Raw genomic sequence first — 13,468 nt, 5'->3', positions numbered from 1 at the left:
TTGCATGATGGGGAGCTGGCAGAGTTTCAGGGCAAAGCCACATAGGCCATCAGCCTGCTAATTTCCTAATGAATTTGCGAAAACTGAATTTCACAAATGGAACGTTCCCAATTACTTTGACAGAGATAGAGTTCATAAATTTGCATTCCAACTATCGACTTTGACATACCTCTCTTTTCAACCACAATTGGAAATATATAAAACATGACTTAAGCTGTAGAACCCAAGGAGGGGAGGGCATTACTGCTCTGGTAATGCCCCGGGGCATCGTGAGGGCCTTAACCATAGCCCCTGGGCATTACGAGACCGGTAATGCCTCCCCCAATCCAAGGGTTATATTGCTATTAGTACCCCAGCACGTTGTACCGGGGTACTAAGTTTCTTTTTCTCGTTGAGAAACGGCGTGTTAACCATTTATAAACTCGAGAAAAACTACAAAAAAGATGTCCACCATGGATCCGGGAGTAGGTAACTACAGGTAGTCCCTTCTCCCTTTCCATGGCGGGCATTCACGCGCCAGGACACTAGTGTTCCCGGCGATGACTAGGGACGAGGCAGGAAAAGGTAAGTGGGGAAGGCCTGGGGGGGTTGAAGATGTGGAAAAGGAGGGTGTGGGTGGGCGGGGAGGGGCATGAGGGGAGTTGCTTTCTAGCGAGGGACGATGGCAGGATCCTTCCCAATTCTGAGCCTCCTCATTGGCTGGAAGTCAGTCACCCCCTCACTCCCCTGACCCACAAGCGGGTATTATTGGCATTTTCTGAATGCATGAATGGGTTAACTTGTTTTTACTGCGGCCCCAAAAAGATGGGGGGGTTACTTTTTTATTTCTTTTTATAGAAATGCTTTTTTCTTTCCTCTGCAAAAAGCACAAGATAAGAGTTGGATTGAGCAAAAAGCCTCACTTTCTAACGTTTCCCGCTTGCCAATAGTTTTTCAAAACAAATAAGTGCCTTATTCTCTATAATTACCACGTGGTTACATTATCATCATTGTTATTAAAATGTGGCAGAAGTGCATGCATCATATTCAAAACACGTAATATTTTTAAAAGATTTAATTGCAAACTGCAGAATAAATGCAGCGTGCACTGCAAATATATCTGATCTTTATGTAAATAAAAAAGACAAATGTTCAAGCGAATAAAAAAAACTAAGTGCAAACACTTAATTAGGACAGCCCGATAGCCAAAAATGATTTGTTAGGAATAAGATTGTTATTTTATACCTGTTAGCAAAATGCCCTTCTTGTTCAAACATAGCAGTGCATAAGTAAAAGATCAGGAACTACAAGCAAGATGGCCAGTTCTACTCTTTTGTATTGATAACATTGACATCCTCGTCTGTTTTCGATTGGCTAACGGGGAGCTAGGGTTATGACTTAGCCTTTATAAGCCAGCTGCTCAGACAGTTGGTATTTTCTTCTGAAATATGAATCCTGAGGGGGAAATAGCTAGGAGGGCTGTTGACCCACAAGAACCTGACTTGGCAGGGGCAATGAAGCAAGTAGAAACTTCGATAATTAGGCCAAGAATGTAATTCTAGTGTTTGCCAATGTTTTTGTATTTTGAATTTTAAGGCTTGCTTCAATAATTACAAACCTGAACTGCCTTGCAAGCAAGGAGCAAACAGCTTTCAAATGCCTTCACCCTGAGACCCTAAACTGCTAATCCGGAAAAGATTGGCACTGTGCCTATTTTCCCAGATGGTAATTTTTTGGCTGTTTCAATATGTTCAGGGCTAAAATGTGCCCTTTTACCCATTTTCTTCAAAAATGTTTTCTTTTCCATGGCTGTAGATCGCTTTTAGGTTGTCCTTAGTTAACTACGCATAGAAGCCATGGCCTTTGTAACATAATTTTTTACGCTTTCTACCTAATGGATTAAACAGACTTTGGTCTGTATAACCTCATCTGTCCCCTAGCTTGCCAATCTACAGTATCACAGTTGTGAGCATGATTTAACTTTTAGTGGACTATAATGGCTATAGACACACACTGTTGATTTTTTTTCGGTAGTTTAAGCATTTTAGAACTGAATTGAAAAGTTGTATGCTGGTTAGCTTCTCTACTGCTTTATTGCTAATATTATTGGGAAATGTGTATTGTTTGACTTTTCTATTACTAATGCTCATATATTCTCTCTACCGGGCAATAAATATAAATGAATGATAAACAAGAGAGTGAAAGCATTATTAATGTTTTTTTATTTACAAGGATAATACACTGTTTTGCAAGTACACACACTTGTTGCGTTATTGATAAAACTGTATGGAAGATATTGATAGCATCTAATGTTTATCATACACACAAGGGTAATATGCATTGATACATTCACCCAGAAGGTAGACCCCCCTACAATATTGCTGTCCAGTAATAAGACTGGTAGGTGCTTAGGGGTAGAAGTTCATCTTGCACTAAAGTGCAGAGACCCAACTTTCTCCAAAGAATGCTACGGGTACAGCACTATTCCTTGTTGCAAAACAAGCCACAGGCTCAGGTGGGCATTTAGACCGCCTCGGGTTGGAGGTCAGGCTCTGGTATATGGGAAATTATGTAAATCATGACCAAGGGTGAGTGACGAGTGGAAGCGTAAGTGGACAGAGGGGGAGAGGAGTGTAGATTATAATAGTGGATTGGAGGTGGACAGAAAGGGAGGGAAGGCGAAGGGAAGAGGCAGACAGAGGGGCAAGAGGATTGTGAGGCTGGTGAAGAGATTGTGTGTGAAACAGATGGCAGACAGCGGGTTGAGTGAGAGACCGGGTGGAATGCTCAAGGCAGGAGACAGCCTCTCCCAGAGAGGGAGGCAGAGAGTGGGACTGACTCTTCAGTCTTTCTACCATCTCCTCTTTAGAAGTTTGGTTGAGGCAATGGAGTTTAATCACAAGATATACCTGACATTTATTTTTCCTTTTTAAGGTTCGCCGACAACACATGGAGCGCTGTACAAGTTTTCTGGTAGAAGAACTGGGCGTGGTGGATCGGCCTCAGGCAGGGGATAGGATCTTTTTTGTTTCTGCAAAGGAGGTTCTGAATGCCCGAATCCAAAAGGCACAGGGGATGCCTGAAGGGGGTATGTATGCCAATGACTATAATTCATTCCATTCTTTTTCAGAAAGCATTTAAGGTAAAGTGGTCTTAAATATCATGGCTTCGGCTATTTTGGCAGTCATTTGGCACATGCTTCTGTAGGAAAGGGTGAGGGGAGGTGTGTAGACTGAAGTGTTGAAAAGTGCAGGTTCGTAGTCCCAGTTTCTTGGTGAGTGCACTTGGGTGTGTAGCCATTGAAGAGTTACAGGTTTAAGTATCCTATCTGACTCATTACCAGGACGATCTTCAAGGTGAGTGTTTGAGTGTGAGGATCCTGGGTGTTTCTGCGATTGAAAGTAGAAGCAGTGCAAGGTTATACATATTAAACTCTGCAGTGCTCGTCTGGAGTATTTTTGAGCTTCTGAGGGGTACTAGCAGGCATTCAGCTGCGGAGTGGTGGAGAGTAGCGTGTGTGTGTTTACTTTAAGGTAGCAAGAAGAAATAGCGCACAGATTAGTTGGAAAGGCATAATATAAAGGTTCTGGACTCTGTATATTTATCAACCAGGGTGTCCTAGCTGCACTTGGATTATTCATGTAGTGATAGTTGGGGGTGGGGATAGTTCAGCCATATTCTAATTGCTCCTGGCCCATACTGGACCTGTTATGTAGAAACCCCTTGTACTTTATTGTCCCTTTTCTAGGTATTATTCTCCGAACCAGGTTTCATCCATAACCTGAGTGTGGCTCTGTTTTGTGTGCTCTTTCTTAAGAGTCCTTATGACTCCCAAGGCAGGTACCCCTTTGTTTCCTAGAAACTATACCCACTCTGTTAGTCCTGTTGCAAGGGTAGTGCAATATTGTTCTACATTGTGAAATCCTATTTACCTGCTTAGGTCTTTTGACACCCCTCCTCCAAAATTAAGGTTGTCATTGCTTGCCACAAAAACCTGAGGGGTGGGGGGGTGTCACATGACTATCCCTTGTCTGTGTGTGTGGGTGCGTGTACAAGGAGGAGGCCATCTCAGGCAGCTGGGATGTCTGTATCTCTGGAATGGGCGTGTGGATGTGGGAGGACGTTGACGAGGGCTGTAGTCAGCCATAAACCAGTTGTGACTGGCACATGCAGGTGCCTGTCTGGGATAGTTTGTATTTACTTCCTTTTTGCTAGATCCCTTTCAGAGTGCATGGCTGTGTTTGGCAGGCTGGTCTCAGTTGACTGAACACCCCTGTGTTTGAATGATACTTGGTGTGTGCTTGGGTACCGTGCTCACTCACTGCTCCCTGAGGGGGCCAAAAGAAGACCCCCTATGCATTCACCTTCTCTACTGCTGACCTACTGCTCGAGGAAGGACCGAAGCTCTGCACCAGCATCCTTTGACCCACCACTGAATCAGACACCAGAGCTCTACCTCTTCAGAAAGAACAGACTGTGACGCTCCTTCCCTCTGATCGGTGAGAACAACTGGATCAGGACACCTGCTCGAAGGCCTTGTCTCTCTGAAGATCCTGACAGTGCTGCATCACTGAATCCAGAAGTGGGAGCCCCTTTACTTCCAGAACCCTGAAGACTCTCCATGCTGAATTCCCCAAATAACTTAATCCCAGGATATTATGTACTCTGGGAAGCTCCAGTGGCCTGTGCTATCCTCTATCCTGCAACTGCACCGCCAAACTCTCCTCCTTCCATAGCTGGCTTCTCTCCAGTGTGACTTCACAGTCACCGCTTCAATAATCCTTATTTCCTGAAATCTTCGTAAGCTTCGTAATACAGCCTCAGTATTGGAAACTTGTGTTTGAGGATGATGGGTAGACCCTGCATTGCCGACTAACGGTAACTGCAGCCTCTTTGCCTTTCAGCTCATCTGACTTGACCCTCTACTCTAGAATCACAGAAACTCAAAGGGTTTTGGGGGTCCCTGCTGCACCTGCATGTCATTGCTGGAGTCTATAATGGATGTCAAACCCACATGCAGAGTGAATGCCTCTGGAAACCGCAAAACTGCTACCAATGGAACTGCTTTTTGGACCCAGGGTATTGCTCTCCCGATTCTTCTAGCCTGCTGCCGTGTACTTTCTTTGCTGAAATCTTCATCTCTGCGTCCCCTCTTGATCAGCAAGGGTATTCTGTGCCTTAAACTAAATGGGAACTATAGAAACTGCTCTTTTGGACATTTTCGCAGAAGGCAACCCTTTTTCACATAAAACTGCCCAAAGCCACACACCTCGTCTCCCTTGAATCTTAGTGACATAGATGGGAACAGTGTTTTACTAACCTGAGAGGGACCTTCCCGTCTAGGAAAGACTCCTCATTGATCTCTAGTAACTTTTTTGAAATTGTTTTTTTACTGACCTGTTAGACTATTGCCTTTATTTTGCTAAGTGTTCTTACAGCTAAGTGTAATGATTTATCTCTTGTCTGTTCTCATATTAAGATTATATTTTTTGATAAAAATAGTGTTTGGACATTCTCTCATTTGATGTTTGTGAGAAGTGTGTACTGTACCTGCTAATCGACCCTCTCCAACGGAGGGAGCCAGGCGAGCTTGAGGGAATCCCTGGTACCCCCAAGTCAGGAAGACATACGTTAAAACGTTGCACAAATGGCCTTAAGAAAAGTCTCTCTAAGACTGTGTGCACAAGGAATACTACAAAACAGAGACCCAAAAGGGTGTATGGGCAAGAAACCCAGTCTGGGACCAGCTTATGAACAGGGCTTACCGTAGTGCAGTTTCCTTTGTGGTCTAGTGAACGGCGAAATACTATAGGGTCCTTCTCTCTCTCTCATTCCTAACTGGTTAGGCATGCCTGCACCGCAGGCTGAATGAGAAAGAAATGTCTCTAAGAGGATGCTGTCACTTAATGAGGCTGGAACACAAGAGCATCCCTCAACCCACTAGGTCTTGCCCCACCTGTACATCAGTCACCTCCCGCTTTAATGTTTTCTCCCATCAGTTGGGCATGAGAAGAGCTTCTCCGTGAACCTCTTTTTTTTTGGGTGCTGTATTTTTCGCTTTTTGCTGTCGCCCCTCCTTTATGGGGTAATTGTCTAAATTTACTATTTTCTTTTTTACTTTCGCCTCCCTCTCCTCGCCTGCCACTGACCAAGCGGTGCATAGGATGTAGTAAGCACGCCCGGCAGCTGACCCTCACAGAGCCTGCATAAGCTGTCTCAGGAACGTCCATCCAGTGATTTGTCAGTTCTGCGACAGTATCAGACCCAGATGAGAGAACCTCCTTAGTCTCCATATTCAAGGAGGTTCCAGTACCACAAGCCCCTATGGACTGTGGCGGGACAGAAGATTTTGCATCATAGCGGTCAGAAGGATTCTGTAACGGGTGCTGTCTTTGATTCAGCATCACTTCTCTGTACCTTCTGCCCCCTCTTTGGGTCACAGCTACCACAAGAGGAAAGACCATCAGAGGGTTCAAGTTTGGCTTCTGAGTCTTTTCAGATCTGTGACTTATTTAACACTTCTAATTATTTCCTGCCACCAGCTCAATATCTTTTTGGTACCCCTGTGAGGAAGAGGCTTGCCCCATGCCTCCTATCTCTTGAGAGGAGTGATCTCTGTCTTCAGTATAGATTTTTTATGAGCGAATGTTCAGTTACCGGCGAACACTCTTCAGTTACTCCTTCGTTGCCCAAGTCTGACATTCTGACCTTGGTTGACTTCTCCACAACCCTATGTATTTTTGGGGGAATACTCTGTCCCTGGTCCCTCCATGACGTCCTTGAAGATGGTTGAAGCAGTTACCAATGCGGTCATGCAGTCTGTCATGTCAGAGCAATTTCTGGAGGTTTTAGCTACCACAAATAGTGACAAAAGGTTTTGCCCAGTGGCCCCTCAGGCCCATGTTCCTCCTTCTGAACCTATTGATGCATTGTCAGAAGATCTTCCTTCAAGAGTTTTGATGATGGTATATCTGAGGAAGAGAATGAAATTCCAATTCATTCTTCCAAAGAATGTAATTTGGTTATAGCCAAGACTATGCATGCTTTGGATTTGCAGCCTCCTGAGAAACCTGCTATGTCTAGTCTTTATTTCAAAATGTCATCCTCAATTCTATAGAAGCCTGTACTGTTAATGGACACTTCCATAACCAAACAGGCAGTACAAAACTGCCTGAGGCATTATTCAGAGCCCATCATTTGTATGTCTTTAATCAGCAAATATAATACTCCTAAGGATTAGCCCTTCGCTCTTATGGGGATCTTCCAGCTCCCTTAGTACACATGTAAGGGTCCTGTTCAGAACCCCTCTGCAGTGCTGGACAAAGACTGTAAAGCCTGGGAATCGCAGTGCGTGAAGCTAAACCAAAATCCTACCTTGACTCCGGCAGTTCAATGCAGCCTCTGATCTGGCTAGGTATGACATTCAAAAGTGAAGCGTACAGGGGACGAGGCAAGTCAGGTGGATCTCGCCGTCGTCGCAAGGGAGGCAAAGGCGGCAAGGCTGCTTCAAAGCAAGACTGAACCGGCCGCCGCGTTGGGCCCCCACCAAAGCACTCGGGTGGGAGGCCGGCTGACAAAGTTTGTCAGCATGTGGGAGTCCATCTTCACCCACCGTTGGTTGCTGGATGCCCTGGCCCACGGGCACACACTGGAATTTCTAAAGAAGTGCCCCCGAATTCCACCTGTGGCCAGGAAGGAAAACCACATCCCTCAACTGCTGTTAGAGGTAAGGGCGATGCTCAAGAAAGGAGCCATTGAGCTCGTCCCAAAGAGGCTCTGGGGCTCCGGAGTATACTCAAGATACTTCCTTGTCAGAAAGAAGACAGGAGGTTGGCGTCCCATCCTAGACTTGCGTCGGCTAAACAAATACATCAAGGCACAGAAGTTCCGGATTGTCACCCTCCAGCACGTGCTGGGACAGCTGGAGGAAGGTGACTTCCTATCGTCGTTGAATCTGGAGGATGCGTACTTTCACATCCCCACCTTAAAAGGACACCGAAAGTTTCTCAGGTTCGTAGTCCAAGGGCAGCACTACCAGTTCAAGGCCCTCCCATTCGGATTGAAGTCGGTGCCCAGGGTGTTCACCAAGTGCCTAGCACCAGTGGCGGCGCGGCTGCGCCTGCAGGGGATCCACGTCTACCCCTACCTGGACGACTGGCTCATCCGAGCAGGGACAAGGGAACTCGCCGTCGTACACACAGCAAAGACCGTCCAGCTGCTCTCGGACCTGGGACTCTCCATCAACTTCCCCAAATCCCACCTGGTTCCGTTGCAGGTTGCGCTGTTTCTGGGCGCCAAGCTCGATACAGTAATGCAGTTGGCCTCGCCGTCGGAGGAAAGAACGCAGGCCATCCTGGGCAAGGTACAGCGTCTTCTGGCCACGGATGTGGCCAGAGCGAGGTCCATCAAGTCCCTTCTCAGGATGATGTCCTCTTGCATCTATCTGGTGCGCCTGTGCAGGCTTCGGATGCGTCCTCTGCAGGAGTTCCTCGACGCCTGTTGGACACAAGCGACGGACAGCTTCGAGGACAAGATCTCGCTCAACGAAGTATTCCGCCAGGCAATTCGATGGTGGGGCACCCGCGCGCATCTCGCCGTGGGCACAGACTTTCAGACCCCAGCATACCAGGTGACAGTGACGACGGATTCCTCCCTGGAGGGGTGGGGAGCGCACTCCGGAGATCTTCACGCGAGAGGCCTGTGGCTCCCGGAGGAGAGACCGCTCCACATCAACATACTGGCGCTCCGAGCAGTGTTCTGGGCCCTCAAGTCATTCCTCCCCTCCCTCAAGGGCAAGGTGGTGAGGATCTTCCCCGACAACACCACCATGATGTCCTACACCCGGAAGCAGGGAGGAACCAGATCCCCAGCCCTGTCCAAGGAAGCCCAGGATCTGTGACACTGGGCTGTTGCCCAGGGGATGTTTCTGGTGCCTTTTCATCTAGCATGGATAAAAAACACCATCGCTGACTCACTTAGCAGGGAGCACTTGCCACAAGTGGGAACTATGCCAGGATCAAGTGGATCAACTCTTCCGGCAATGGGGCAAACCCCAAATCGTCCTGTTCGTGACGGCGACAAACTCCAAGTGGCAGAGGTTCGCCAGCAGGTTCCCCCAGCCGAGGAGCATGGGCGATGCTTTCTCGTTCCCCAGGGACGGCCTGTTCCTGTATGCGTTCCTGCCGTTGCCGCTCAGGCCCATCAACCAACTCAAGAGGTCCCGGTGCAGGATGATCCTCGTCGCAATGAGGTGGCCGAGACAGATATGGTTCCCGGACCTTCTGGACTTGTCAGCGTCCTCATCAATCAAACTGTCGATGGACGCACATCTTCTCTACAGAGAAGGAGGCGCCATTCTTCATCACGACCCGGAGTCGCTGAACTTGCAGGCCTGGCACCTGCAGCACTAGAGTTTGGAGGGTACGATATCCCAGCTGAGTGCAGAGAGGTTCTTGCAAAGGCCAGGGCGTCCTCAACTCTCAAGTGCTACGGACACAAGTGAAAGAGGTTCTCTGTCTGGTGCCGTGCACAGAAGATTAACCCTCTACGGATTACAACCCCTCAAGTGCTACCGTACTTATTGTCGCTGGCCAAAGCTGGACTAGCTCACGCTTCCATCAAGATACATCTGACAGCGATTTCCCGATACACCAGAATTGCAAGACGGTCGTCCCTGTGGTCTCATCGCCTGGTGAAGGAGTTTATGAAAGGACTGTTCCGATCGTTCCCGCCGGTGAAGGCTCCAGCCCCGGCGTGGGAACTCAACGTGGTGCTGACCAGGCTCAGGGGCCCGCCATTCGAGCCCTTGCATTCGGCTCTGTGGAAGTTTCTGTCGTGGAAGACAGCGTTCCTTGTGGCCATTACCTCTGCACGACGCGTGGGAGAGATTCAGGCCCTTTCCTGCAAGCCTCCATACTTGACTTTCCACGGGACGAGGGTGGTGCTAAGGACGCACCCCTTCTTTATGCCCAAGGTGCCGTTGGGCTTCCATCTCAACAAGCCCTTGGTGTTACCAGTCTTTTTCCCGTCGCCTTTGTCGCCGGCCGAGCGGACTTTGCACTCGCTGGATGTACCTAGAACGCTGAAGTTCTATGTGGACCGAACGAAGAGTTTTCGGAAGACATCACACCTGTTTGTGAACTTTGGACCTGTGAACCAAGGGAAGGCTCTCTCGAAGGCTTCCATTTCCAAATGGCTCTCCGGCTGCATCATGCACTGTCATCGGTTGGCAAACCGACCGTTGCCCAGCCGTCCGAGAGCCCATTCGACCAGAGCGATCGCTGCTACCACGGCGTTCTTGTCTGGTGTGCCCCTGCTGGACATCTGCAGGGCTGCTACGTGGTGGTTGACGCACACCTTCACGAGATTCTACTGCGTCAACCGGGATCCCAGGGAGGAGTCCAGAGTCGGCCAGGCAGTGCTGCGCAACCTGTTCGCTTGAAGGTGAGCCTGGTGAGGAGGTAAGAGATGCTTAATGTTGAGTTTTATGTAATGCTTAATGTTGAGCCTTGCCACCTCCCGTGGTTGTTCACGTGTGTAGTGCTATGTATTCTTCTATTCATGAGCATGTGAATCCATGCCAGACCCCATGCTGGAGAAGGAACAAGTTACTTACCTGTAACTGGTGTTCTCCAGCATGGGTCTGGCATGGATTCACATGCAAACCCTCCCTACGTCCCCTCTGCGGCTCTTCACTTGGTCATACTGCCACTTTACGTGCTACCAAATCTGAGGATGGCTGCCAAGGGCGGGGCTTAGGGAGAGGGCAGTCATTGGCTGGGGGCAGTATGACCCAGAGACCAGTGATTGGTTACTACTAAGAAAGACAGATCAGAAACGAAACTGATACTGATTTTTTCTTTACCGAGGATTCCTAGCCTGACGACGGGGAATATTCTTGGGCATGTGAATCCATGCCAGACCCATTCTGGAGAACTACAGTTACAGGTAAGTAACTTGTTCCTTCACTAATACGGCTTCAATTGCTTGTAATTGTCTCAAAACACTTGCTCTTCAGCTCTCAGAAAACCAACCTGCTGCTCTGCTTCCTTTGTGCTGTAGCGGAGCTGTGAGTCTACATAGATCAGCACGAAACTCCTCACGCCTTCTCCTCTTCGTGGCGAGTGATGCCGCGTTTATTCAATTGAACCTTTTTTTAACTAACGTTGCCGACACGCTGCAACCGCAACCTAGTGGCTGTTGCGTTTTTGGATTTGAACTCCTTTCAAGGAAACAACTAGGCTCCTCTCGCACAGCACGTTCGTTACGTTAGCAGGTTCTTTCCTCTAACGCAACATGGGCCAACGAGATTCGCGCGGAGAACAATGTATTTATATACATGAATCTTACGAAGGTGGGCTTCTGTTAATATTTACATATGTTAGTGCTAGTATTAAGTCACAGGACCGACTCCGACCGCACGCGTGATTAATAATTAATACGTGAACAGCTGCTTAACGGGAAATTCATCACTCAAGCACGTGCACATACGGGATGCCAGCTGACTGCCTCTAGATAGCAACCTTAGCTTTCTGTATGTACAAATTACGTGGTGTTAAGGTGTTCTAAAGCCAATCACGTTCAAGCAATATTTCTCTTACTTTTTCACCTTTAGTTCAGAATTCAAATCAACTTGGAAGTCTCAAATAGTTTAACTGAAGGAGCTTAGCTTTCTTCATTTGTATTACAGCTCCTGAAGGTTGCACCTGCTTATCTTCTCTCTAGATTCTGTGGTTTCTCCAAAATTATAACTAATTTACAGAATTAAAAAAACTGCGACCTGTCCTTTGGGGAACTAGAATGAAAGGCAGTTTAGAACTTCCAGTGGAATTCCAAACTACCTCACAACCAGTCTCCTCCAATCACTGCCTCCAATCACTGCTGCTGGGCTGAGCCTCCAACTTGCACTGGGGAAACAAAGGCTTCCTGTAGGCCCTCCTGCACCTCCTATTTGAGTGTTTTAATTGTGTACATTTAAGTGAAAACCTAAATGGTTCTTTAAGGTGTGTACCAATGTACCATGGGATCCTGACAGCAAGTTGTCTGCTTTATCATCTTCTACGGGTGGCATCAACAAAATGAACAATAGATTTAATTCAAAATCAAAACCACCAGCGTACTGTTTCTCCAACCAGCATCATTTCTCAAAGTCTGCTGGACTCTAAAGTGGGGATGCATGCTCCTCCTTTTCTTGCCAGTCACCATGCATCCCTTGTGGGAGAGATGCCTTTCCACATTTACAGAGTCGAGACAAACATCACAGAAGATCCTAGGGTGCTCCAAATCAAGGAGGAATTTTGCTTGTATATTTCTCCTTTGCCTCCCTCGTCTCCACCAAGGTTTCAGAGGTCCTTTCCAGTGTTGGTGCAGGAGATTGAAAATGTTCTCCTGTTGGGCACCATAGTGGTAGTTCCATAGGGCGAAAGTGGTCTCTGCTTCTGTACCTGCTACTTCATAGTCCTAAAGAAAACAGGTGGTGTAAGGTCTATTCTACTTATTTATTTATTTATTTTTTATTGTATTTTATTGCACATGGTTACAATAATACTGATCAACATTGAACAGCGACAAACTTGCTTATATGGGTATGTCATGATGCATGTAAACACATCAACAGTGGTTACTCATTCGTCACTATCTTCAACACTCTTGCGTGCCAAAAACGTGTGAAAATCACCCCAGATGTCTCTGGGACGGCACCTAGGTGCCTGAAGGCCAACATATTTCCATATGGTTAGCCCATAACATATCTTGAGTCCAATTTTTGAGTGTGGGCGCTTCCTTCCATGTCCTGCACATAAGAATAGCTCTCTTTGCCAATATAAGCCCCAGGTTGATGACTGCGCTTCATTGGGTTTCATTTTTTTACATATCCCAATAAACAGTCTAATGGTGTACATATTAAAGGTTGGCCTACTATATCATTAATTGTATGACATATCGTTTCCCAATATGCTGATAATGCCTGACACGGCCACAGCATATGTAATATATCATTGGACAAGGGAGACTGTATGTGCTCCCTGGATCTGAAGGACGTATAACTACAAGTCTCGATTTGGCAGCCCCATCGTTTTTTCCTACGGTTCAGGATCATGGGCTACCATTTTCAATACAAGGTCCTCCCTTTTGGCCTCAACTCGGCCCCCAAGGTCTTTACCAGACTCATGAATGCCATGGCGACCCTCCTCAGAGCGCAGGGTCTCCACATCTTCCCATACCTCGACGACTGGCTTGTCAGGGCCACATCTCCCGAGGCGGTTCACCACTCTTCCCATTCCCTTATGAACACACTGCACGATCTGGGCTTCTCTGTCATTCCCCAAAAGTCACAACTGCAGCCCGCGCAGACTGACTTTCCTGGGCCTCATCTGGGACACGGGCTCAGAGAGGGTCTTCCCATCGGAGGACAAAATCTCTGCCATTAGGAGGGCCACCGCCCACTTCCTCAGCAGAGAGGTGACCTCGGCATGGTGGTACCAACATCTCC

The 13,468-nt window shown here is 47.5% G+C and overlaps 1 protein-coding gene across 2 annotated transcripts in view; it reads left to right on the top strand.

Annotated features, from left to right (window-relative positions):
* Nucleotides 1-13,468, top strand: part of MFN2 (mitofusin 2) — a 383,353-nt gene that overhangs the window by 236,225 nt on the left and 133,660 nt on the right. For both annotated transcript variants that reach the window (XM_069609906.1, XM_069609907.1), the window contains exon 8: nucleotides 2,914-3,067. In XM_069609906.1, the coding sequence (XP_069466007.1) occupies nucleotides 2,914-3,067 (154 nt within the window). The remainder of the gene's footprint in view (nucleotides 1-2,913; nucleotides 3,068-13,468) is intronic.

The sequence above is a fragment of the Ambystoma mexicanum genome, chromosome 8 (assembly GCF_040938575.1).
Source record: "Ambystoma mexicanum isolate Mex_15411 chromosome 8, UKY_AmexF1_1, whole genome shotgun sequence".
Lineage (NCBI taxonomy): Eukaryota > Metazoa > Chordata > Amphibia > Caudata > Ambystomatidae > Ambystoma > Ambystoma mexicanum.
Note: the sequence above shows the minus strand (reverse complement) of the source record. Positions and strands in the feature narration are given on the sequence as shown.